Source organism: Periophthalmus magnuspinnatus, chromosome 20, assembly GCF_009829125.3.
Source record: "Periophthalmus magnuspinnatus isolate fPerMag1 chromosome 20, fPerMag1.2.pri, whole genome shotgun sequence".
NCBI classification, from domain to species: Eukaryota; Metazoa; Chordata; class Actinopteri; order Gobiiformes; family Gobiidae; genus Periophthalmus; species Periophthalmus magnuspinnatus.
Window position 1 is genome coordinate 1,147,285 of NC_047145.1, and position 27,394 is coordinate 1,174,678.

The 27,394-nt window shown below is 40.2% G+C and overlaps 3 protein-coding genes across 4 annotated transcripts; 2 read left to right on the forward strand and 1 right to left on the reverse strand.

Annotated features, from left to right (window-relative positions):
- Window positions 1-292: 292 nt before the first annotated feature.
- fbxo45 (F-box protein 45) lies at window positions 293-7,035 on the reverse strand. Its single transcript, XM_033986106.2, has 3 exons — window positions 6,527-7,035; window positions 3,776-4,132; window positions 293-1,125 (listed from the first exon to the last, which is right to left on the reverse strand). Exons 1-3 carry the CDS (start codon window positions 6,869-6,871, stop codon window positions 940-942), a joined length of 888 nt encoding a protein of 295 aa, XP_033841997.1. The 5' UTR covers window positions 6,872-7,035; the 3' UTR covers window positions 293-939.
- Window positions 7,036-7,433: 398 nt separating this feature from the next.
- fam168b (family with sequence similarity 168 member B) lies at window positions 7,434-13,902 on the forward strand. Of its 2 annotated transcripts, none has more exons than XM_055230023.1 (7): window positions 7,434-7,562; window positions 9,676-9,764; window positions 9,872-9,955; window positions 10,321-10,463; window positions 11,192-11,390; window positions 12,350-12,470; window positions 12,560-13,902. In XM_055230023.1, the coding sequence occupies exons 2-6, from the start codon at window positions 9,695-9,697 to the stop codon at window positions 12,460-12,462; spliced, it is 609 nt and encodes a 202-aa protein (XP_055085998.1). In that variant the 5' UTR covers window positions 7,434-7,562; window positions 9,676-9,694; the 3' UTR covers window positions 12,463-12,470; window positions 12,560-13,902. The 2 variants fall into 2 exon arrangements, with proteins under 2 accessions (XP_055085998.1, XP_055085999.1); XM_055230024.1 differs by lacking the exon at window positions 7,434-7,562 and adding an exon at window positions 7,584-7,723.
- A 209-nt stretch (window positions 13,903-14,111) lies between these two features.
- On the forward strand, window positions 14,112-27,320 carry rbbp8 (retinoblastoma binding protein 8). Its single transcript, XM_055230262.1, has 18 exons — window positions 14,112-14,494; window positions 15,787-15,829; window positions 15,913-16,008; window positions 16,177-16,268; window positions 16,353-16,425; window positions 16,606-16,796; window positions 18,221-18,298; window positions 18,390-18,454; window positions 20,608-20,684; window positions 20,727-20,946; window positions 21,029-21,173; window positions 22,157-22,245; window positions 22,835-22,949; window positions 23,239-23,415; window positions 23,595-23,643; window positions 25,030-25,117; window positions 25,206-25,347; window positions 27,203-27,320. Exons 1-18 carry the CDS (start codon window positions 14,392-14,394, stop codon window positions 27,298-27,300), a joined length of 1,941 nt encoding a protein of 646 aa, XP_055086237.1. The 5' UTR covers window positions 14,112-14,391; the 3' UTR covers window positions 27,301-27,320.
- The last annotated feature ends 74 nt before the right edge of the window (window positions 27,321-27,394 follow it).

Here is a 27,394-nt window from a genome sequence, read left to right on the forward strand (position 1 = left end):
GAGGAGACGAGAGAGGAGACGAGAGAGGAGAGGAGAGAGGAGACGAGAGAGGAGACGAGAGAGGAGACGAGAGAGGAGAGGAGAGAAGAGACAAGAGGAGACGAGAGAGGAGACGAGGGGGTGTGTACGTCACAGTGGGCGTGTCACAGGTGGAGCCGATCGACAAAATGGCGTCTTGAAAATAATCGATTAAAGATTAAACTGTAACACGATAAAAACCTCTGAAAAGTACTTTTTTTTTTTTTTTTTTTGCAGATTTTTGTGCTGATTCAAACACAAACATGGCGTCCTGTGGCACTATGTCGACTTTATTAACCATATTGTGGCTATAGTTCCATTGATAAGAAATAAATAGTGTATAATAGTAACTACTGTAGCACATTAAAACACATGGTACAGATACATATATTACTCAGTGAATTTAAAATGGCAAACGCAATAGTAGTAATTTTCCATAACCATGCACATGTGTTGGCGTAGTCCACGTTGGCGTAGTCCACGTTGGCGTACAGCACGTTGGCGTAGTCCACGTTGGCGTACAGCACGTTGGCGTAGTCCACGTTGGCGTACATTTATTCAAAAAGTTGCATTGAAACCTTGAATTGGCGTGGAGACATTCCGAGTCCAGTCTTTTTTGTGGCATGATTTAAAACCTGTGAACACAAACATTTCGACAGCGCTAATCATAATAACGCTCGATGAAAAGTTTGATCTCGGAGCGTGGCGGCAGCTGCGTCGTCAGCGTCACGGGTCCGGATCGTTTCCCTTTCGTCACAGAGGCGGCGTTTTGTAAAACTTTGGCGGTCCTCGCCTCCAAAATGGTTAAAAAAATGTATCGTAAATGCCATCGCCGCGTTGGTAATGTCCCCGTGGCTGTAAAATGAACCACTATTAATACGTTGGAGCGCATTACGCAACGGCGACACAGCGCCCCCCCCGTTAGCCGTCCAGAGGTTTGCCCAGGTAAACCATGGTGACCTCCGTGTTGCCGTAAACCGCGGACACGGCTGGGAATAGGCAGGCTTTGGGCAGTCCTCGAAACGCCACGCCCAGGAACTCAAAGCCCCGCTCAAACGCTAACGTCTTGTCGTCCATGTCTAGAATCACACGTATCCTCTCTCCAATCTGAAACCAAATTTACAGAAGGAAGAATTAGAACTGGATTATTATTTTTACATGTCAGATTTTTAGAATTACAGGTGAAAATGGCACCGATACTTAAAAATGAGCTGGATCCGGTTCAATTGATGCACATGTTGTTATAAAAAAGACAATATCCTGGTCATAATCAGCCCAAAAAGCCTCTTAATGATCATATACATTTAATCGTTGAGTTGTTCTATAGTTACGTAAAAGTTTCCTCTTATTTATTTGTTTTTTTAAGTAAATAAAAGCCGTTTTCAGTCTCTGCTCTGGTTCATATCAGGCATTGGCAGATTCTACCTGGACTGGTGCATCTCTAGTGTAAACGTTTAGTTCATAAAAGTTACTCCATAAATACTTTAGTCCTAAATATCCTCTTATCTAGAAGCTTTCAGTCGCCATATTTCAACCTTTATTTGGTTTAAAATGCATTTTTAAAATCTCAGTGTCCAATAGAAATACTCAGATTAAATTGATTAGTAAATATAATAATTATCTGCAGCCCTAGTTTAAGTAACAATTTAATCTCCACAGCCTTTTCCCTGATCTGTTAGCTGTTCTTAACTCCACCTCCAGTTCATAGCCCCTCCCACTTCAGGAAGCAGCCTCGTTTTAGACCTGGTGTAGTCCTGTTACAGACCTGGTTTAGACCTGGTTTAGACCTGGTTTAGACCTGGTTTAGACCTGGTTTAGACCTGGTTTAGACCTGGTTTAGACCTGGTTTAGACCTGGTTTAGTCCTGGTTTAGTCCTGGTTTAGTCCTGGTTTAGTCCTGGTTTAGTCCTGGTTTAGACCTGGTTTAGACCTGGTTTAGTCCTGGTTTAGTCCTGGTTTAGACCTGGTTTAGACCTGGTTTAGTCCTGGTTTAGTCCTGGCTTAGTCCTGGCTTAGTCCTGGCTTAGACCTGGTTTAGACCTGGTTTAGTCCTGGTTTAGACCTGGTTTAGTCCTGGTTTAGACCTGGTTTAGACCTGGTTTAGACCTGGTTTAGACCTGGTTTAGACCTGGTTTAGACCTGGTTTAGTCCTGGTTTAGACCTGGTTTAGTCCTGGTTTAGTCCTGGTTTAGACCTGGTTTAGACCTGGTTTAGTCCTGGTTTAGACCTGGTTTAGTCCTGGTTTAGACCTGGTTTAGACCTGGTTTAGACCTGGTTTAGACCTGGTTTAGACCTGGTTTAGACCTGGTTTAGTCCTGGTTTAGACCTGGTTTAGACCTGGTTTAGACCTGGTTTAGACCTGGTTTAGACCTGGTTTAGACCTGGTTTAGTCCTGGTTTAGTCCTGGTTTAGACCTGGTTTAGACCTGGTTTAGACCTGGTTTAGACCTGGTTTAGTCCTGGTTTAGTCCTGGTTTAGACCTGGTTTAGACCTGGTTTAGACCTGGTTTAGACCTGGTTTAGACCTGGTTTAGACCTGGTTTAGACCTGGTTTAGACCTGGTTTAGACCTGGTTTAGACCTGGTAATGCTCAGGAAACAGAACAAATTCGACAGGCAGGAGAAGCTTTAGCCGTAGAGCTGCAATGAGTTTTCACCGCACTAAAGAACTGGAACAGAAAATCAGGCTAAAATCTAAAGATAATAATGGACTCAGACCTGAACTTTAACGTCACGTCAAATCAGTGACATCTGCAGCTTTTTATCGTCTAAAAACAAGAATCAAAGGTAAAATGTCAAAAACAGAGAGACTTATCCTGCATTTGTGTCCAGGAGGTGAGACGACTGTAACGTCCTGCTCACTGGACCAGGACTAAACCAGGACTGGACCAGGACTAAACCAGGACTAAACAAAGACTAAACCTGGACTGAACCAAGACTAAACCAGGAATGAACCAGGACTGAACCAGGACTAAACCGGGACTAAACCGGGACTAAACCAGGACTAAACCCGGACTAAACCCGGACTAAACCAGGACTAAACCAGGACTGAACCCAGACTAAACCAGGATTGAACCAGGACTGAACCAGGACTGAACCAGGACTGAACCAGGACTATACCAGGACTGAACCAGGACTGGACCAGGACTGAACCAGGACTGAACCAGGACTGAACCAGGACTGAACCAGGACTAAACCAGGACTAAACAAAGACTAAACCAGGACTGAACCAGGACTGAACCAGGACTGAACCGGGACTAAACCGGGACTAAACCGGGACTAAACCAGGACTAAACCAGGTCTAAACCAGGACTAAACCCGGACTAAACTAGGACTAAACCAGGACTAAACCAGGTCTAAACCAGGACTAAACCAGGACTAAACCAGGACTAAACCAGGACTAAACCAGGACTAAACCAGGACTAAACCAGGACTAAACATGTTGAATCATTGTTTGAGTTTCCTCACTTCCTGAAGATGTGACTCAGGCCTGCACTTTCAGTCTTTAAATCCAGGCTCAAACTGTTCTGTTTTTCTGCTGTGACTGCACTTTTCTCCTTTGTTGTTAATTTAAAGATGATTATTTATGTTTTGATTTGTTTTTATTGTGACTTTAACGTCTTTCTTATTCTGTAAAACACTTTTCGTTTGTGTTTATCCTAGAACTGGTCCAAGTATTTCATATACACTTTACAAACGCACACTCTGAGCCTTCGGGACTCACGTTTGTGGGAGGAGCCGATCACGCCGAGCCCTTACCTGATATTTTGGCGCATTGTTGCATTGTGGGAAGTTTCCGTTGACCTCTCCGTTGTGAAGAAGATTATTGTCCACTAAGTTCCAGCCCCAGCTCTGGTCGTCACTGCCCAGTAGCGCCACATAGCCTTGGCATTGCATAGCTGCCCGTTTCGTGGCAATACCAATGACCGCTACAGTACCAAGAGGCCCCTCCCACCAGATCTCCCACGCGTGCCGTCCCTCGGAGAAGCCGATTTTGCCGCGAGCGCCGTCCGTGCTTTGGGCGATGGGGTTTCGGTGGAGGGTGAAGCCGTTTTTCTTTATGTAAACATTACGTGAGCAGTCGTGGGAGCTGAGAGCGTGTTGGAAGGACTTGAGCTGAAACAAAGACACGGCAACAAGTGATGAGCTGTCAAACGCCGCATTCCTATTGGCTGAGTGGGACATTCAAAGCCCCAGTGTTGTACAGCCACGGGGGAACCTGTTTTACTCCATTTTTAGCTCTATTTTCATTTATCACAGTCATTTTTTTAAATTAACAACTCAGTGCTGTGCTGTCAAAGCCAATATTTATATCGTCATAGTGAAATTTTGTGTCATTATTAAAGATTATATCACGATAATGATTCAAGTTGCTGACAGTTACAACATTTTCTGGATTTGAATAATTATAATTTTAATTTTATGAAGAGATTCCATATTTAAACAGCCGTTATATTCAGTTCAATCCAAGTTTATTGCTGTAGAACATTTAAAACAACCTGAGCTGAACAAAACAAAAAGCGAATATACAGATAAAACATGTGTATATCCTGTTTAGTGTTAAATACCAGGGAGAAGAGGAGGGTTTTCAACTGCGCTATAGGCTGAAAGAATAAAAAAAAAAAAAGTATTTACAAAGGCAGTTTATTGGATATATTAATCACATTTGTTCTATTGTATCAGTGGTTATAAATGTTTTTAATTACGAGAGAAGCTACAGTGTTTAATTCTACGGGGCTGTGTTGAAGATGTCGTGCTTGGAGCAAAGATACGGGACATTACTGAACTAAAGCCACAGATACAGACGAGATTACAAACATCGACGAGTCTCTGCTACGGCCAACGCAGCGAGAAACGCAGCCCCATCTCGACGCTTCGTGCCACTAATGGAGCTCATATAGAGGTTATTAAACGAGGGAAAACACTTTGGAAACCACTGAGAACAACAAAACAAGTCTGAGTCAGATACGTAATCGACTGCCTTTGGAATAAGCGTCTGAGACTTTATGGACGTCCTGTGTATTTATTGTATATTTATTCTCTAAACGGTGAAAGTCTAAAGCGTCTTCCAGACCTGCTGACTCCCCGTGAGCCCCGTCGTCCGCTCACTTCAGCTGGGACGAGTTTCCTGGTGTTTCCTCGAGTTCTGACCAAACACAGTCAAGCCTCATTTGCTTTTTCCGTGCATCCCAAATGTGGAATTCTTTACCGGAAAATCTGGGTCTTGAAGGAAAATCTAATATTTTAAAATCTAAATTAAAGTCACACCTTTTTAATTTTGCTGTTGAATAATTAATGGAAAAAACGCTCCATGAATTCCTACATTTATTGACTTTTATTGACTTTAACTGATGTTTTGTGTTTGTTCTGTGTAAATTATGTAAATATGTAAATACCAACTATGTGGACTTTAATATTTTGCAAATTGTTGTGATTTTAATTCTGTGTAAAGCACTTTAAGTTGTCTGTGTGCGTGAAAAGGGCTCTGCAAATTGACTGATCGATATTTAGTAAAGATAGACTGATATATTGAGCCGATATTTGAAACCAGCCTCTCCTCCCTGGCATTTAATCCGAGCTACACAGGATATCTTGGTGTGTTATTGGTGTTTTATAGTTTTACTGTTCTGTGTTATCTGTGTTTTTGTTTTTATGTGTGACTTTGTGTGCAGCACTTAAGTTGTATTTAAATGTGCTAGAACAAAAGCTAAAGTTAAATCTGTCACTGGACAAAATGTTGTAGGAGTGAAGACGTTTCTCTGCTCGTTCAAGCTGCTTCTTCAGTTGTGGTCAGATTACTGCTGGACACTGCCTTATGTCTGTCTGAAGGAGGAGATAACTACACCGAAACAGTAAACAGGTTTTGTTTACAGTTTCAGCCTTAACGGCCTCCATTCAACCTTTAATGGCCCTACTGTCTTGCCCGGTTGTTCTCTTTGTTTCCTTTGTTTGCTTTGGGTCTGGGGATGGGGTTATAGATGGGGGATAAATGATGTCTCAGGCCCCCATTTCTGTTTTTCCTAACAAAAATAGCTTCTTTAACTCGTCTCTCAAACCATTTCTTTTCTCTGGCTCAGATCTGAACCTGCAGACTGAAATTCACCTCTTCTCACTGGCATTTAATTCCAGCTAGACAGGATCTTGGTGTGTTATTGGTGTTTTATAGTTTTACTGTTATATGCCGTGTTATCTGTATATTTGTTTTTGCAGACTTTTATGTGCAGGACTTAAGGTGTATTTAAATGTGCTGTACAACTAAATCTGAATTGAATAGGATTGTGCAAAAGATGCTACTGCAACAAGAAATTAGTTCTCTCTTAGTTCACACAGACACATCTAGAGACAGTCTGGAGTTTGCACAGTAAATAATAGATCACAGTGCAGTGATTTAGCTGCAGTTGGTGCTCTACAGAGACATGGTCCAGGCCTTTACATGGAAAATGTGCAAATATGATGCATGCACTGTGCAGGATGCGTGCATTTCAGGTATAAAACACACTTAAATCATACCTTTCCCTTGTAGGTGGGCAGGTTGCAGAGCACATCCGAGCGCAGAGCCTCGTCACTGAGGCTCCTGGTGCACAGACTGCGCCACACCTCACTGTTTTCATCAGACAGGATGTTATACCAGTGCCAGCACACCAGAGAGCAGCGCATGAGCTCCGACAGCTCCAGATACGAGAAAATGTGTTCCAGGACACGGGCTGGGAGTCTCCCGGCCACTCCAGCCGCTCCCCCGGCCTCCCCCGCTCCTCCCCCGGCTGCAGCAGCGGCGTAGGGCGAAGCTGCAGACAGACACCCAGAAGCCACTGCGCCCAGAGAGGCTCCACTGCCCCCAGCCGCCACAGACATCATGGATCTGCTGCTGCGGACACTTACACCAGCTAGTTTTGAGCCCAATCCCCTTGACAGACCCCTATGAAATGCTAAATATCCTCATAGTGACAGAAAAACTCATATTATGTTGCATATCACAGCCATAACTCCCCGGACCCAGGCTGCCGAGCTCAATGGCTGAATGAAAAGGACGCGTCGAAGGCTCTGGAAGAACATAGAAACTAGGGAAACTACATTATACTATTTTACTTTAAATCAAATAAAACACAAAATCAATCAAACCTAACCTGCATTTTAATCTATAAAACAGCGCAAAGTTGTATAGATAATTAAACTACAAGACAAAACTTGGGAAATTAACACATATGGTTTTTAGTGTCCTGTCAGGACCTGAGAGCGGCCATGTTGGATTTTTATTTACACAATTTTTGTTTTTCTATTAAAATACCATTACGACATATTTTGGGAATTATAAAATAATTTCACAAAGATATATTAAATGTATGTAGTTTTAACGGTCTCATTTGTCCAAACTGATATAATTTCCACGTTTGTTTTGAGCGTTCTTAAACCACGTGACTTTGCGGAAGTGACGCGGGGTGCTCAAAAGAGTTCAGTCGCATCTGGCAGCAAAACCTCAGCTAGCTTAATTTCATTTTGACCAAAAGGATCAAAGGTGGGGAATAACAGGCAGCTCAGTCAGCGAACCGTGAGTGGAATGTTTTTTTGTCTTTATTTGTGTGTATCCAGTGTGGGACCGGTGTTTGTTTGGGACCCCGCTACCTGCCGCCTCCTCCTGCGGCCTGTTGACAAGCGCTGCCCAATCCGCTCCTCTGCGGGACAGTCCAGCGGTTTAGCGCGGTCAAAGAGGTGATCTGCAGGTTCAATCACACTGTAACTGATTTCTCGCAGATTATCCTGAATTTCCAGGTGCTGTTAAGAGTTTTCCAGTGATTTACTCAGAGCTGGAGGTTGGCTAGTGATGTCAAGTGTCCTGTTTGGTTCACCTTCACTGTAAATCTTTATGAAGTAAAAGCCACAGCCATCTTTATTTTTATAAAACAGAGACTTAAGGCAGCTTTTATAAAAGACAAAAACACATGTACAAGGGACTAAAGTGTTAACAAGCCCCTGCATATTACATCTTTATTTTTTATAAAACAGAGACTTAAAGCAGCTTTTAGGAAAAGACAAGAACAACTGGACAGGGGACTAAAGTGTTAACAGCCCTCTGCATATTACAAATGGTAGATATCCCTAATGTAATTCAAACATTCTGTGCTATTATTCCAAAATCTTGTCCTTCCTTTCCTTTCTGCCCTTCCTTTCTTCCTTCTTTGTCAGGGACCGTGTACATTAATCTTACAAAAGATAAGATGATTTGTACCAGATTTAGCTGCTATTTTCCACCTGCAGGCCCTGGGCAGGTGCAGCCTGTTGTGGAATTTCTAATAATAAAAACATAAAAAAAACATAAAATCAACAGAGAAGTTGTCTTGAATTAAAAAGTCTGATTTATTGAATCTTTTGACAATTGTCAAAGAGCTGTTGTCCTTGATAGTGTCGTCTTGTCCTCAACTGACAAATGAACACACACACACAGTGTATTTATACCATCAAAACAATCATACCAGTCTAGTCTAGTCCAAGTGGTTTGAGGCCGCTGGAGACATCGTCTCGTAGGCAGACAAAAGATACACCTGTGCATAACAACAGATAGTATCATGAAGGTTAGGACAAAGACAATACAGAAAAATGCAAGTAAAGATTTAGGGTAAAGATTTAGGATAAAGATTTAGGATAAAGATTTAGGATAAAGAATGCCACAACAAGTCCCTGGGCAGGTGAACACACATTAAAATACACATTTCATTACAATTACATTATAAAACAGTCAGTTCATCATTAACATTTGCAGGAAAATGTCTAGTACATGATGTTTATTCTGTCCAAACCAATATAAAAAATCATTATGTGCAGGTTTTTACAGTGAAACAGAACAGCACAGATGAACCAGACTGATGTGACACATCTGATTATCTAAAATGTACTTTTTGAAATTCTTAGTAAAATTATTCAGATCTACAGATGATTTCAGAGTCTGGACCTGATTCTCTGATAGTTTGAAAAGGCGACTGAGCAAAGCCTGAGTATCTGTTTGGACCAGTGCAGTTTGTGTCCACAGAGACCGAGTTTGTTCAGAACAAAGTTTAATAAATGTGTTCAGTGTAGGTGGAGCTGCATTATTAATGATTAAAGTTTCTTAGGTTTGAATACAAAATTAAACTAAATTAAATAATTAAAGGTTTGAGCGCGCTCTCATTGTCCTGAGCAGGACACAGCAGGTCCTGTGTGGGATCATCATGGCATTGAAATATGTGAGAGCGCCCTCTACTGTCAGGCTGTTCCTCATGTGTCTTAGGGAAGAGATGATGTATCTGATTGAGACGCAAACTTTTCTATAGGCTTTTTGAAATACAAAGTGTGGTCCAAATGAAGCCCTAGGTATTTTATTATTTTGTTATTTTTACTCAAACATTAAGAAGTTGCTAATTAAGTTATAAAGTTATCTCTTTTTGTTATGTAATCATTTTAATCTTAATAAATACTTACAAGTTGTGCTATGATTTGGTACCTTGTTTGAGAAAAGCTGCTATTTACTGGTGTTAGTTGAAAACCAGCTGCATTTACATTAAAAAAACAAACATAATTGAAAACATAAATGATGTAATTCTATTTGTTGGCCAATAGAGGGAAGTGCCTCACTGAAACAACTGTTTATTGAATTAAATTGTAATATATTAAATTATGTTTCTGTGCAGAATCTGAGAAGTGACCACGATGAACCCGGTGTACAGCCCTGCGCCAACAGGGGTCCCCTTTACCAACACTAAAGGCATAGGATATCCAGGTGTGTGCTCTTCTGTTCTTCTCTCTATAATTAATCTGTTCTGTTTGTAATTAAATGTCAAACTGGTTTATTTCTGGTTTATATCTTGTTCTTTGTGTTGCTTTTAGCTGGTTTCCCTGTTGGTTACGCTGCAGCGCCTCCGACATACACACCCAGTGTGTATCCTGGTGCCAACCCAGCGTTCCCCAGCGGTAAGAGTCAGGCATTTTACCTCAAATCAACAGACTACAAATACTACTACTACTACGTCTACTGCTACTACTACTGCCATCATCATCATGAGTACTCCCACTACCACTACTAGAACTAAAACTACTATTACTAATATATATATATATATATATATATATATATATATATATATATATATATATATATATATATATATATAAAATTGTATTTACAATACTACTACTACTACTAAATTTGAAAGCAAATCTCAAGGTGAAGCTAAAACAGTGAAAACATAAATAAACAGATGACAGATCGTCTTGTGTTTCTTTCTTCTCTCTGATCCTTGTTGATTCTCATGTTCCATCTTGTGCTTTTCTTCCAGGATACTCTCCAGGGACGCCTTTTAAAATGACCTGTTCTCCAAACACTGGGACCGTGCCTCCTTATACGTCCTCGCCAAACCCTTATCAGGCCGCGGTGTATCCCGTCAGGAGCACCTACCCCCAACAGAACCCCTATGCACAGGTTTACACCATGGTGACATTTTTAAAGTCTATACATTTAATTTTGTTTTATTTTACATTATAAACAAATTCTTATTCTTCACAGAAAAAGAGGGGAAAGAGACGGGGGGGGGGGGGGGGGGGGAGGAGAGAGAGACAGAGGTGGGAGAGAGAGACAGAGGGGAGAGAGACACAGACTGTAAATATAAATGGACATGGCTAACTTGTTATCCGCTGTGTTCCAAATAGATCTAGAGCTTCGGCTATTTGCACATTGTCCCTATCAAATACACTAATAATAATAATAATCATAAATAGGAAGTGATCATGGGCACAACTCTGGCTCAGACTCATTTTAGTCTTAAATGTTCGTATTAACCCTCTACATGATCCTGGGGTTTTTATTTTACTATTTTATCCATAAATCAAGATGTGAACATTAATAATGAAGTAGGCACCTGGACCCGATCAGAATGGGTGACATCACACTCACTTAGTCGTCTTCTTTATACAGTTTATGGGCCCATCCAGGACTTAATCGATATTATGGAACTGAAACCCGATCGAGCTAATTTTTCAGTATCTGTTCCGATATTTAACACCAGTATCGTATCGTACCCTAGTGAGACCCATCATACTTGTAATATAAAATCAAAATAAGTCCCTTGCCCTAGAACATTCTCTCCTTAACTGCTTTCAAATAAACAAACGTTCTTATTTTGCCAGTGAAACAGTTTCTTCTTGTCACAGGCATTAATACCTTCACAACAGCAAGGCACTTACTACACACAGCCTCTGTACGCGGCTCCGCCCCACGTCATCCATCACACGACAGTTGTCCAGCCCAATGGGATGCCAGCCACCATGTTTGCCCCTCACATCCCTCCCCATCGCCCAAATGGGGTCCCCATGGGGATGGTAGCGGGCACCACCATGGCCATGTCGGCAGGTGAGCGTCTCGACACACAAATCTTTTATTTTTACATATTTTTCTTAGAAGACTTGGTTTGGTTCTTAAAAGTGTCTATATTTTCCTCATCACAAACCCTGCAGATTTAGAGTTGTCCACCTTGTGATGTCATCATGTGGTGATACAGGAAGTGCTCCACTGTGTTTTTAAACTCCACACACCTTCATTTATAGAATCATTTGGATCATTTCAGTCCTGGAGTTGTCTCTTATCTCGACTGAACTAAAGGTAAAAGGAGGAGTTAACTTGAAAACTACCACTTGATGACATCACAAGGTGGAACGTCGCATTTTGAGCTTTGTAGATGTTACAGACTAATAATAAAGTGACTCAAACATGTGAGAATGAAACAAAACACAACTCCAGGTCTGTTTTTGAGAAGGTACCAACATTATAACATGGCTTAAAGCTACAAGAGTCAGTTTTGTGTCATATAGTGTCTTTTAAGCAGAGATTTCACGATACAAATTTTAAGTGGTGCGATTATTGTGAAAGGAAACATTGATTTTTCCAGATTACTGTCACCAAACCAAACTTTTTCACATTGTCTAATACATTATGTGACCAGCCATTTTAGGTTGGGCCCACAGTACCTCCGTTGGTAGAGCGTTTATCCACTGATCCGAAGGTTGACTGTTCGAATTCCACTCCCGCAGATGAATGTTGTTGTGTCCTTGGGCAAGACATTTAACCCGCCTCGCCCGCAGTGTCTGTGTACACTGGTGTATGAATGTGTGAGTGAATGGGTGAGTGTTTCCTTCATGTAAAACGCTTTTGAGTGACTGAAGGTGGAAAAGCGCTGTATATAAATGTGATGTAATATTTCTACATTCACAAATTCAAAATATTTGCCAAAAAGTTTGAAACCAAACTGTGATGTGATTTATTTTGTTATATTTATCTGGATTACTGTAATGTTTATTTTCTGTATTTTTTAGGAACATTGTTGACCACTCCTTCACCAGCGCCTGTTGCACCCCACCCGGTCACAATGCCAACATATCGGCCCGCGGGCACACCCAGCTACAGCTATGTGCCCCCGCAGTGGTGAAGTGAGGGGTGAGACGGATTCACACCTCACACATTCACACCACAGCCTCCGTATAATATATGCATTTTTAAACATGTATTTTCTTGTCTCTCCACAGGTTGGTAGTTATGCATTCACACTATACTCCAGTGTTTTTGCTTTTGGTGAAGACAGCCCAGCCACTGTCTGAAGCCAATCGCTCTTCTTCCAGCATAATGTGAATCTTAAACCCTATATATCGTAGAAAGAGTCCCATTTTAAATAAGGAAAAGGGGTAAATTGGATGATGGAAGTGACCCCGGTTAATAAGACGCGCCTGCATTCCTAAACCACTCTCCCGACGCCAGCACCTCTAGAGCCTGCTGCATATCACATATAACACAGCTCCATGCTAACCCTTTTGTGCTCCGTCAGAAGAGTTTTGAAGCTTAATCCTCTTAGCGTTGAAAATAGAGTTTGATCTGGGTTTTGTTACATAAAACATGACATTACTCTTTGGGAACACATATGATGCTGAATGCATGTGTATATACAGTATATAGGCACATGGAATAATGCTAGCTCTATCTACCTGCTGTGACAGATGCAAATTGAACAAAAGGCACACATCCAAAGGAACTAGAGTAATAATCTGATGCTGAATCACTCATGACCATGTCTTAATGTGAAAAGAAGAGGACATAAACGTTAGCTCATGCAAAAACATTCTGCTCTAAACATGCAGACTAAACTGTAACTCCACGGCTTTGTGATTTAGAAAGTGATGGTTTTATTATGATTTTTTCAGTGATGCAGTGTATGCATTCGTCTTATCAGTTTTGTATTTTAGAAAAAAGATGGGACCTTTGAGTTTGTGCCTCTTTGACGGCCATTACTTAATCATTAAGTGTTTAAATGTTTTATTTTTCACTATTTTATAGAAGATTTAATTCCACAGGTCATATGCAGCTTTTTGCCAGAAACACATTTTGATGACGATTTCCTTTTATAACCAAAAGTATTGTTTGTAGGAAAAGTTTTTGGAGTTCATTTGCACCGTGTCAGTGAGAGTGAATGAACTGTAGCCTTGTGTGAGTGTGACTGAGACTAAAAAAAAAAAACATTCAATGGTGCCATAAGTGCAACTAGCTAGAAACAGACACCTATGTTACCTGTGTAATAACAATGCTCTAAGCATAAACTATTAATATAAAACTGTGTGTGAACAGCACTACTGAACAAAGACACTAATTTAAACTTGTGTGAAACACCAAACACTTTACATTGCTCGCTGTTTTACCTCAAGGTACCAAGCTAACAAGCTAACAGGCTAACTCACAAAGATCACTCCAGACTAGCTTTTCTATTTTGCCTCAGTCACCTCCGTTAAATCTGTTTTGTAAATGTTATTTTTGTGATTTTGGTTCTTGTTTTGTATTCTAAAGAAAGACCAAAAATAATAAAATGTTAAAAAATATTGAACCCCAGTGTGTGTTTGTGGAATACGTGCGCGTGCTTTGTGACGAAATGATCTGGTTTAAAAAAAAAGATTATTATTATTATTAAGTTTTGTAATAAATCTGTGCAAAGGTTCAATAATGAAACTTAATAGAACCACGATGTTCGTTAATTAGAAAAAAAAAAAAAAAAAATCCCCTCCTCTACTCCCAGCATGCTTTGCGGCGCGCCAAGATTGAAGTTTGTTTACACTCGGGTTAGCTTCGGGCGCATCAGGCTAGCTTCAGACACCGGGAAATAAGTAATAAACCTTCACGTTAAAGTATTTTATATTGCTTTTTTGACTTTTAAAGCGAGATTTGTTCACGTTTTGAGGCTTTTCTCTCATTGAGTCAAAGTTTTGTTTGTAAAAGCGTCAGAGTCTACGAAAACTACGACCCCATGCTCCAGTCCAAATGGGCGGACAGTCACTGAACACGGCGGATTAAAGGTTGTTTTCTGACCCGGTCCAGAATGAGCAGTGACCCGGTACCGAGCAGTGACCGAACTGAACCCGGTGTAAACTTTGAGGATTTGTGGCAGCAGCTCAGAGAATGTCACCAAAACACTCTTCAAGGTAAAGTGTGCAGGGGTTTACACTCAAAATGTGTTTACTGCGAATATAAATGAGATTATCCATGCTGTACTAGTGTTACTGTTCACTAAAGTACAGTTTTGTTCTAGTTTACATAAAATAAAGACTAAATTTGTGTGCTATGCTTTAGTGACATTCTTGATCTCAATGGGGCTAAGATTAATAAAGGACACATAATACATTTAATTCATACATCTGGTTTGGTGTAAAGTCACATTTCAGATTATTATTGTGTCTGTTTGTCTTTCATTTGGTCAATTTGAGCTGTATCTGTGTCACTGCTGGATGAAGTTTTGTTATTTAAGTAAAAGTACAGAGGTAAACAGTTACTCAAGTAAAGGTATCACATGGAAAAAGTAAGTTTAAGTACCTGTTTTAAAATGTACTTTAATAGTAAAGAGCAAAAGTATTTGTAAAAGTAAGTGTTGTTCAGTCTCTGATCTCTGTTTTATTGTTTCCTCATCATAAACAGATCTGGAGTTGTGTTTTGTTTCATTCTCACATGTTTAACACACAGACCTGCAGATTTAGGCTGAGTTCTTCTCTCAAACTGAAAACACTCTGTTCCACCTTGTGATGTCATCATGTGGGGATACAGGAAGTGCTCCACTGTGTCCATGCAGCTTCACTAGAATCATTTGGATCATTTCAGTCCTAGAGTTGCCGATCTCTACAAAACTAAAGGTAAAAGGAGCTGCTAACTTGAAAACTACCACTTGATGACATCACAACGTGGAACAGAGCGTTTTGATCTTTGTAGATGTCACAGACTAATAATAAAGTGTGACTCAAACATGTGTGAATGAAACAAAACACAACTCCAGGTCTGTTCTTGGATGGATTAAAGCTCATAAGAGTCAGTTTTGTGTGTTGTTTTAAAGTGTAAATGTAGTGATAAAGATTAAAAATGAAACATATTTTGGTCACAGTAACAATACAAATCAATGTCTGAATTTTTCTCATGAATTTTTTTGTATTTATTTTTGTTTTGCTCAAATCCAAAGCTTGAAATTGAAAACTTTTGCCAGGATGTTTCCACGAACATGGTAAAAATAACCCCTCAAATCACATGAAAAGTACTTTTACTTTTCAGTACAGTTAAAAAATGTAGTGGAGTAGAAAGTACAGATACTGCTCTTAAATGTACTGTAGTAAAAGTAAAAAGTACAGTAAAATGTACTTTAATTAGAATTTTCAGGTATCTGTACTTTACTTAAGTACATTACTTTACTACTTTGCTACCTTCTACCACTGATGTGTGTTGTATTTTTTAGAACTGGAAGCCAAAGTAGCCAAACTGAAAAAGGAGCGATGTTTGTAAGTATCGTATTCAAAGTCAGTTGTTTTCTGTGTTTTCTGTTCTTTGTTCTGTACATCTATGATCTTTTATTTTTCTCCAGAGACGCTCAGAGACTGGAGCAGTTTTTTAACCGTAACCAGCAACTGAAAGAGCAAAACAAAAACCTGCAGGAGGCTGTCAGCGGGTTAGAGGAAAGGTAACGCTCCCTTTAATTTTTATCCTTAAAGGGCCCATATGACGCTATTCTCTGATCTCTGACTCTTGTTTGTGATGAGGAAACGCCATTAGAACAGTTTGTGTAATATAGAACCTTTTTAATATGTAGTCACAGCCTTGTTCTAGTTCTAAAGTCTTTCGTCCTTAGGCTTCGAGATGGAGAGTGTGAAAGATGCATCATTTTAGAAGACGGCTTGAAAAATACTGAACAACATAATGCAGTTCTCATTGACCATCTAAGTAAGTCTGTTGTTATTGGGTTTAAAGGGGAACTGATGATAACGGTGGTTCTGATTGGAAGCTAACGGTGTTTTTGTTTTAAAGAGCAAGAGAAAAAAGCCCTCAAAGATGACAACAAAAAGCTAACTGCAGAACTTGAAAAACTGAAGGCGGCCAGGTCAGTTTTCAGTTATAAAACCCAATAGTTAAACGATGGTATAGTTGTTTTCGCTTCCCATATGAACTAGTTTTGACAGGATCGGGAATTTCCTGAGCCTTTACATTACACATATACAGCCATTTTCTAACTTCCTCAATGTAATTTTTAGTTCCCGTTTAAAGCCTTTTGTGTTTTCAGTTCTGATCGTCCGAGGACTTCATCCCCGGAGCCAGATGACTGCGTTATCCCCGACTCTCCTGTGATGGCCAGTTCACTCCCAGCTGCAAACAAACTCAAAAAACGTAAAAATATCGAGAAAGCCAAGTTTGTTCGTTACGTAGAGAAGCCGATACCTCCACCAGCAGCGGCTCACACCTCACTGTTTGTCGGTCAGTGAATGTTGGTCAGTTTTGGAGCTTAACAATGTGGGGAAAAGTATTATAAAGTCGGTGGTTCGAGTCCCGCTCTCGACATAAACGTCATTGGTAGAGCGGTCAGATCATAGACTGTATAAAGAAGTGGACTAAGTGAGTGTGACGTCACCCACAGCGTTTGGCTCCAAATGAAGCTCGTCGACGCTGGGATTTATAGGGTCGACTGTGAGTATCATAGAAACCAAAGAGCCAATCTGGAGCGAAGCTGCTGACAGTAACACCCCTTCCCTGTCAAAGAAAGAAAAGGAAAGAAGGCGCCTGATTTGTCTGTTATTAATGTTCATATCTTGATTTACAGACACAATAGTGAAATAAAAACCCCAGGATCATGTAGAGGGTTAATACGAACATTTAAGACCAGAATGAGTCTGAAGCAGCAGAGACAGAGAGAGGAGACAGTTTAACAAAAAAAAAATCTAAACAAAAAACCCTCAAAACAAGAAAAAAAAGGAAAATGAACTTAAAACAAAAACAACAACTTAAAATAAACCCCTCATAACTAAAAAAAAAGAAAAGAAATTATAATAAAAATAACTAAAAAAAACAAGAAAAAATGAAAATAACAAAAAAATAGACAAACTAAAAAAAACTCAAAGTAACAAACAAAACAAAACTTTAAATAACTCAAAATGAAAAAAAAAACAACCCATGATCACTTCTTTTTTGGAACATGGAAGCTAGCAAGTTAGTGATGTCCATTTATATTTACAGTCTATGTGTCGGATCCACTGACAGACAGGTTGGTGGTGCGATTCCAGTTACTATAGATACATTCTGTGTTAATGCCCCTTGTCCCCAGTGTTTGTGTGCACTGGTGTGTGAGTGTGTGAGTGTGTGTGTGTAAAGTGCTTTGAGTGTCTTGAAGGTGGAAAAGCGCATTATACAAATGACCATTTACCATAAGATGTGTAATTGTGTCCTTGTCGCTGGGATTTTGATCAAAGTCCACATTTTAAACATTAGCATTTGATTAAAAAACTAAAATGCTAACTGCTAAACTACAAATATCCCATGCTAACAACGGGGTTAGCACACACATTCACACACCAGTGCACACAGACATGGGGGGTGAGGTTAAGTGTCTTGCCCAAGGACTCAATGACAGCATTCATCTGTGGGAGCTGGAATCGCACCACCAACTTGTGCTGTGTCAGTAGATCTGACCACTCGACCAATGATGTTTATGTCGAGCGCAGGATTCGAACCGTCAGCCTTCGGATCAGTGGGTAAACGCTGTATGAGCAGAGCCACTGTCACTCATGTAGTTGGGTCTTTATGATTTGCTAAGTGTGAACATTCATATTGAGATTATGATGCACTTATAATTCCTCATAATTAATTAAACACATCAATGAAACTGTGTAATTATTTTTCCATAGAAGCTGAAAAGGACCCAGATGTTTTTCAGAATCCAGTGCTGGTGCCAAACACATGTGAACTCGAGGCCTCTCAGCCGGGTAAGAGCTTTCAAAACATACTTTCTGTGAATTAAACTCTATTCCAAGTATTCTAAACATAAAATATGATGATTGTGGTGTGTTTGTACAGAAGGAGACGTGAATTCAGAAGAAGTGATCGCAGAGACCTGTCGCCTGCTGCTGCCTCGGCGTGTGGTAAGTTGAATATTGTGGTTTGAAATGTTCGTTCAGTCATTTTTTTGTTTGTTTATTTACTACAACGAAGTATAAGGGTCACTTTAAAAAAAAAAGAAAAAATATGTGGGCTCTACGAGAATAAAATCGTAACATTTAACATTAAAGTCGTAATTTTACAAGAATAAATCCACAATTTTATGAGAATAAAGTTATAATTTTACAAGAATAAAGTCATAGTCAATGTAAAGATGTAATTTTGTCCAGATTTAAGATCAAGAGCAATTCACCAACTCGACCAGAGAGAAAGAGAATTATTTGAGTTAAAAGATTAAAACCTAGGATGCGTAACATGTTAGTATTTGAAAGTTTGATCTCCTTAATAGTTAGTTACTTTATTGTCCCCGAGGGGAAATTTGTCTTCACAGTCATGTTCACACAGGGAAAAACGCCATTTACACACAAGACCACACAAACACATCACATACACTGGACAGACCCAAGGCAAGTAAATGACACTCCTGAAGACCTTCTACGACTCTGTGGTGGCATCGTCCTGTACGGTGTGGTCTGGAGCAGCAGCATCACAGAGAGGAAGAAGCTGGACAAGGTCATCAAGAAGTCCAGCTCCGTCCTGGGCTGTCCTCTGGCTAAGGTCATTTCTATGCTGGTCCATGAGTCTCGCCCCCTGCAGGACGCTCTGCCCTGGAGAGCAGCTTCAGTGACTGATCCACCCTCTCGCTGTGTGAAGGTTTCAGGTCTTTCCTTCCTGCTGCTGTCAGACTGAACAATGAACACAGAACACTGTACATGTGTCATTCAACCACCTATGTGCAATACTCAAGTCACTGAACCACACCCATGTGCAATACTCAAGTCACTTTACAGAGATGTTATATTAGAGTCTATTTTTAGTTTATTTTTAAGTCTATTTTTAAAATTATTATAAGCTATTTATCTATTATCTTGTTTTATTGCATGTTCCATTTTCCTTCTGTTCTTTAACTGTGCGGTGCAATACTGGAATTTCCCCACTGTGGGACTAATAAAGGCAGATCTGATCTTATAAAAGTGCATAATAATAATCAGAGTGTCGTGGTCTGTAGATTGTTCAGGTTAATAACGGCTGTGGGTATGAAACTATTTTTGAAAGGTGCTTTATTACATCTGAGAGTCCTGTGTCGTCGACCTGAGGGCAGTAGAGTAAAGTCCCGGCGCAGTAGAGTAAAGTCCCGGCGCAGTAGAGTAAAGTCCCGGCGCAGTAGAGTCAAGTCCCGACGCAGTAGAGTAAAGTCCCGACGCAGTAGAGTAAAGTCCCGACGCAGTAGAGTAAAGTCCCGGCGCAGTAGAGTAAAGTCCCGGCGCAGTAGAGTAAAGTCCCGGCGCAGTAGAGTAAAGTCCCGGCGCAGTAGAGTAAAGTCCCGGCGCAGTAGAGTAAAGTCCCGGCGCAGTAGAGTAAAGTCCCGGCGCAGTAGAGTAAAGTCCCGGCGCAGTAGAGTAAAGTCCCGACGCAGTAGAGTAAAGTCCCGGCGCAGTAGAGTAAAGTACCGGTGCAGTGGGTGAGCGTGGTCCTGTGTTATTGTCTGTGCTGTACGAGTTATGGCTTTAGAGTTTAGCTGTGACACTGGGAGGAGGGAGACCAATGATTTTTGCTGCTAGGTGGGTTATTTTTGTGAAAGAATTACGTTTTTTAACTGTGAGCGTGATAAGAAAACACGGTGAACAGTACAGGAGGACAGGCTGGATGACACTGGTACAGAATAAGCAGTAGATGTGGTGAAACATGAAGTCCTTTTAACTTACGGATAACAGAAAGTCTTTGTTTGCATCTTTTTGAAATGTCCAGAGTGTGAAAGTCAAAAGTCAGTTTATGATCAATTGTGAGTCCAAGATATAATGGACATTTATGTAAAACTTTAACTCATCCATGTGCCAGTCTTTTGCAGTTCGTGTTCATTTTGAGTCGACGTTGAGCTCTAAATCAGTAAATGTCGACTTTTTTTGGCTACAACTTTATTCTCGTAAAATTATGACTTTTTCTGGCTTCGACTTTTTCTCATTAAATTACGACTAATGTGAAAACGTTACCACTTTATTGCCGTAGCGCCGTTATAGTAATATCTTTAATTGACCCTTATACTCCGTCGTAATTTACTTATTTTTGTTTATTCCAGAAAAAAGAAAGCCCTCTGAACCAACGAAACAGCCCTGAGTCTTCACTTAAGTACGACCAAATCAACACACGAAGCTTGTTATTTGTTTGGATTTACAGTGATATTATTTCTGTTTTTAGATCTTGTTCATTAGCAGAAGTGAGAAAGAACCACAGTCCAGACTCCACTACAGACCGGTCCCTGTCTCTGCTGCCCCGGAACAAGCGAGTTTCTGTATTTGATTTTTCCAGCGGCAACAAGGCCAAACGAACAAAAGAGGAGATGAAAGTTTCCCGAACGGTTCAACCTAAACTAGATCCATCGACTCGTCTGAACGGCAGTCGTAAACCAGTCTCAAAGGTCGGCAAGTGTCTGTGTCTTATTCAAACCAAAAACGTGTTCCTTTTTGTGTTTAAATGCGCCGGTTTAATTCTTTTAACAGAGCGAGTCCACTGAAGATGCAACTCTGACTGAAAAATCAAACATGGCGTCTTTGAGTTCATCTTTTAAGAAGCCGAACGCAACAGTAAAACATCGAATTTCGCTCCAGGACGGGATCAAGTGGAGTCAAACCGATACTGAGAAGTGTGAGTCGTGTTGATGTAGAACCACAGACGGTGTAAAGAAGTGACTGAGCGAGTGCGACGTCACCACAGCGTTCAGAGTTCCATATTTGGAATTCTGACCATGAGTATCATAGCAACCAAAGAGCCAATCAGGAGCGAGGATGTTGAAAGTAACGTCCCTTTTCCTCCGGCGCTAGTGGGAGCGACCTCGGGGAGAAAAGGACCTGATTTGTCTGTTATTAATGTTCATATCTTGATTTACAGACACAATAGTGAAATAAAAACCCCAGGATCATGTAGAGGGTTAATACGAACATTTAAGACCAAAAAATTTAAGAAAAAAAAAGGAAAAATCACCAAAAAAATAAAGAAAATAAACTAAGAAAAAAAGCCTCAAAATAACTAAAAAAAAACCAAACCTCAAAATAACAAAAATAAAAAAACAAAACAAAACAAAAAAACTCAAAATATATATAAAAAACAAACAAACAAGAAAACTCAAAATTACTCCAAAAAAAAAAAAAAAAAACTTAAAAAATAATAAACTCAAAATGAACCCCAGGATCATGTAGAGGGTTTATACGAACATTTAAGACCAAAAAATAGAAAAAAACCCTCAAAATCACCAAAAAAAATAGAGAAAATAAACTAAGAAAAAAACCAAAACTCAAAATAACAAAAATAAATAAATACAACTCAAAATATATATATATATAAAAAACAAAACAAAACTCAAAATTACTCAAAAAAACAAAACAAAAAAATAATAGAAAACTTAAAAAATAAACTCAAAATTACTCAAAATGAACCCCAGGACCATGTAGAGGGTTAATACAAACATTTAAGACCAAAATGACGAGTCTGTTTCTTCTCTCTGTAACTGCTGCTGTCAGTTTTTACACAGTGAATTGTATCCAGAGTCGATGGAGCACTGACCACATTAGCCATATCCATTTATCTATGTGTGATTACAATATAAACCCTGACTTGTTTTGTTTTTTCAGCTCCGAGAGAATTTAAAGTTGAACCAATGTGGAGTATGGACCCGGCACTCGCTCTGGAAATGTACGAGACTGAACAAGAGACTGACGAGGTCTGAAAGCACTTTATTTATACTTACTCACATTTTTATAAGTCTTTTAACATGTCACTTTACACCGTACTACTTTTGCTTTGTTACTTTCCACCTCTGATTATAGTAAAGTACGTAAGTATACATTTTGGGTATCTGTACTTAAGTAAAAGTCAAAATTATCCACTGTAAAATATACTTGAGTACATCTGAGAGCAGTATCTGTACTTTCTACTCCATTACATAGAATTTAAACAAAACAAAAATATACAAATAAAAACAGAAAAAAACATTTGAAGCTTTAAAGACTCAAAATCTGTGAGAAATACTTTGACTTTTTACTCTTTAAGTACATTTTTTAACGGGTGCTTTAATACTTTTACTTGAGGAGATTTTTCATGTGGTATGTTTAGTTTTACTTGAGTATTTCTTTGCTCCAATATCTGTACTTTTACTTGACAAACTTAAGTACTTCTTCCACCTCTGACTATAATCTAGATCAACTATAATATTATATAATTTATGGGATGCTCCAAACGCAATTTCGTTGTTCTTTTGTGACAATGACTACAAATAAAAAAATTGAATTGAAATTATTTATTTTTTGTAGGTAAATGAGGAAAAATTCCGTCCTGGCGATTTCGTGGACTCTGACTGTACCTGGATCAGCCACAGCGTCCTTCAGCGTCGAGCAGAAAATGAAGACGACGACACTGATGTAAACGGTAAATTTAAACACAGAATTAAAAATATAAACCAACAGGAAATAAATGTGAATTCAACTTGTACACACAACCAGTAAAAAGTTTGGACACACCCTCTCATTCAGTGTTTTTTCTTTACTTTTACTACTTTTTAAACTTTTTCTCTTCTCTACATAATTCCAAATATCTTGCTTCATATATTTGATGTCTTCTGTGTGTATTTAAAAAGGGGAAATTAGTAAAAGTAAAGAAAAAAAAACACACAAAATGAGTCAGAAGTTTACACTCGCCCGCTCTGTGTGTTTTTAAGGTTTAGGGGAAAAGGCCAATGACAGTTTGGACCGAATGTTTGAAACCAGCGCCTGCGGAGATTACAAGTCCTACGCCACTTTACCTACGGACGACCGGGACAAGGACCAGGACCGGGACCACGACCAGGACCACGACCACACCAGTGACCCGGAAGAGGAGGAAGAGGAGGAAGAGGGTGGGGCTGGTATTTGAGTTTTCTTTTTGCATCTACTCGTTTCATAACACGTGTATTTTCTTATGGAGCAAAGATTTTGACACATGAACCATGAACTGTCACTTTCACTCAGTCGACGTCTGTTTAGTCTGTGATATTAACCCAGAATTATGAACTTTGACCTTTTGTGTTTGCTACAGGTGGGAATGAAAATGACGCTGAAAATGGTGAGAGAAGAAGAAAAAGTGGGTAAGAAATAATCAGTTCATGTCGTCACTATTGTCTTTGAAAAGGTTTGGTTCTGGTTTTGGTTCTGGTTTGAGAACAGATTAGTAATGGCGTTGGCTGGTCTAGTCTTAGTTCTAGTCCTGGTCCAGATCCGGGTTTAATCTCGTCCTAGTCTTGGTCCAGATCCGGGTTTAGTCTCATCCTAGTCCTGGTCCAGATCCGGGTTTAGCCTCATTCTAGTCCTGGTCCAGATCCGGGTTTTGTCTCGTCCTAGTCTTGGTCCAGATCTGGGTTTAGTCTCGTCCTAGTCCTGGTCCAGATCCGGGTTTAGTCTCGTCCTAGTCTTGGTCCAGATCTGGGTTTAGTCTCGTCCTAGTCCCGGGTCAGATCCGGGTTTAGTCTCGTCCTAGTCCCGGGTCAGATCCGGGTTTAGCCTCATTCTAGTCCTGGTCCAGATCCGGGTTTAGTCTCATCCTAGTCCTGGTCCAGATCCGGGTTTTGTCTTGTCCTAGTCTTGGTCCAGATCTGGGTTTAGTCTCGTCCTAGTCCCGGGTCAGATCCGGGTTTAGTCTCGTCCTAGTCCCGGGTCAGATCCGGGTCTAGTCTCGTCCTAGTCCCGGGTCAGATCCGGGTTTAGCCTCATCCTAGTCCTGGTCCAGATCCGGGTTTTGTCTCATCCTAGTCCTGGTCCAGATCCGGGTTTTGTCTTGTCCTAGTCTTGGTCCAGATCTGGGTTTAGTCTCGTCCTAGTCCTGGTCCAGATCCGGGTTTTGTCTCGTCCTAGTCTTGGTCCAGATCTGGGTTTAGTCTCGTCCTAGTCCCGGGTCAGATCCGGGTTTAGTCTCGTCCTAGTCCCGGGTCAGATCCGGGTTTAGTCTCTGTTTAGTTCCAGAGCTTATTGAGGCACTAATATTCTTATAATGACTCAGTGGTGGAAAGTCACATAATTATAGTAATAAAGTACTGAAGTACAGATACCTACATTTTACAGTGGATACTTTTTACTTTTACTTGAGTACATTTGAGAGCAGTATCTGTACTTTCTACTCCACTACAGTTTTGAACAGGACTGAAAAGTAAAAGTATTTGAATTATTGTGTGAGACCTGCTGAAAAAGCTGAGGGTTTATTTTTAACAGAATTTGAACAAAACAAAAATAAACAAATAAAAACAGAAACACGATGGATTCAGTCATTTCTGTTCAACAAAATTCAGCAAATGTTTTATCAAAATCACCACATTTGAAGCTTTAAAGACTCAAAATCTGTGACAAATACTTTTACTTTTCATTCTTTAAGTACATTTTTAATCAGGTACTTTTTCGTGTGATACTTTTACTTCAGTATTTTTTGTGTATCTGTACTTTTACTTAAATAACAAAGTACTTCTTCACTGTATTTTCTAAAGCGCTCCGGCCTTTCCTCATGTGGCTGTGATCCGTAAGAAAGAAGAACGCCGGAAACTCAAAGGAACGACATGCAAAGAATGTGAAATCGTGAGTGTTTTCAGAGTATTTACAGAGAAATAAATACAACTCGTGTACTTTTTAATATATTTTTTATACTTTTTAATATCTCCTCCAGTATTACGCTCATCTGCCAGAGGAGGAGCGGCAGAAGAAGCTCTCAAACTGCTCCAGACACCGTTTCCTTTACATCCCTCCGTGTACTCCTGAGAACTTCTGGGAGGTCGGGTTTCCATCGACGCAGACGTGTAAAGAAAGAGGTAGAGTAGAGCGCCACCATCAGGACAATACGAATATACGAGTAGAGATGCATAGATCCAGCGTTTTCTGCTCTGATTCCGATCTCGATATCAACCAACACCACAAACACACCTGGAGTCGTGTTTTGTTTCATTCTCACATGTTTAACACACAAACCTGCAGATTTAGGCTGGAAAACACCGTGTTCCACCTTGTGATGTCATCAAGTGGTGAAACAGGAAGTGCTCCACTGTGTTTTTAAACTCCACACACCTTCATTTATAGAATCATTTGGATCATTTCAGTCCTGGAGTTGTCACTTATCTCGACTGAACTAAAGGTAAAAGGAGAAGTTAACGTGAAAACTACCACTTGATGACATCACAAGGTGGAACAGAACGTTTTGAGGTTTGGAGATGTTACAGACTAATAATAAATGAAACAAAACACAACTCCAGGTCTGTTTTTGACAATGTTCTAACATGACTTAAAGCTACAAGAGTCAGTTTTGTGTGATATTGGAGCTTTTTAAGAAACTACAGAACAGCTTTGAAAAAAAACAAAAGTTAATTATTACAAGTGTTTTCGGCGAATTTTTAGACCAAAATGTGATATCGGCTGAACCAACATCGACTAAACCGATATCTGATCCATCAAAATGTTCAGTATCGTGCTGGTGTCCTAATAAAAAAGTGACTAGGGCTGCACTATTATCATAAAATATATTGTTATTTTAATATTCACATCACATGTAATAGATTTCTGATGTTGTAGTTTGGATCAGTTCAGTCATGATATTCTCAGTTTAGTCCTAAATGATCCTGGTTTAGACTTAGTTAAAGCTCCAATATCACACAAAACTGACTCTTGTAGCTTTAATCCATGTTCTACTGCTGTTTCCTCCTCAAAAACAGACCTGGAGTTGTGTTTTGTTTCATTTATTATTAGTCTGTAACATCTCCAACGCCCAAAATGCTCTGTTCCACCTTGTGATGTCATCAAGTGGGAGATTTCAAGTGAACAGCTCGGCCGAAACAGGGAGGAAGAGAGGAGACGAGAGGAAGAGAGGAGACGAGGGGGAGACAAGAGGAAGAGAGGAGACAAGAGGAAGAGAGGAGACAAGAGGAAGAGAGGAGACAAGAGGAAGAGGGGAGACGAGAGGAAGAGGGGAGACGAGAGGAAGAGGGGAGACGAGAGGAAGAGGGGAGACGAGAGGAAGAGGGGAGACGAGAAGAAGAGGGGAGACGAGAGGAAGAGAGGAGACGAGAGGAAGAGAGGAGACAAGGGGAAGAGGGGAGACAAGGGGAAGAGGGGAGGAGACAAGAGGAAGAGAGGAGGAGACAAGAGGAAGAGAGGAGGAGACAAGAGGAAGAGAGGAGGAGACAAGAGGAAGAGGGGAGGAGACAAGAGGAAGAGGGGAGGAGACAAGAGGAAGAGGGGAGGAGACAAGAGGAAGAGAGGAGGAGACAAGAGGAAGAGGGGAGGAGACAAGAGGAAGAGAGAAGAGGAGAAGATGAGACAAGAGGAGGAGAGGAGACAAGAGGAGATTTCAAGTGAACTCCTCCTTTTACCTTTAGTTCAGTAGAAATTGGCGATTCCAGAGGCTGAAATGATTCTATAAATGAAGGTGTGTGGAGTTTAAAAACACAGTGGAGCACTTCCTGTATCACCACATGATGACATCACAAGGTGGAACAGAGCGTGTTTGGGTTTTTTTTTCCCAGTTTGACAGAAAAACTCAGCCTAAATCTGCAGGTTTGTGTGTTTAAACATGTGAGAATGAAACAAAACACAACTCCAGGTCTGTGTGTGAACTTTTAAAAACAAAACTCAAACTATTAGAACAGATAAAGTTATATTTTAATGTTTTCTCAGGTTATATCAAAGAAGACGAGAACCCGCAGTCTCGTTTACGGAGGAGGCAGCCACTGAAGGCCCTGTTCTCCCCAAAAGGTAAAAAGCAAGAAGACTAACGAGAGAGTCCTAAAGAGCCCGGCCCCCGTCTCTGGTACATTTTTAAAGCGTTAAAATCCCTGTAAATTGTGAAAATGACATGATGTAAATAAA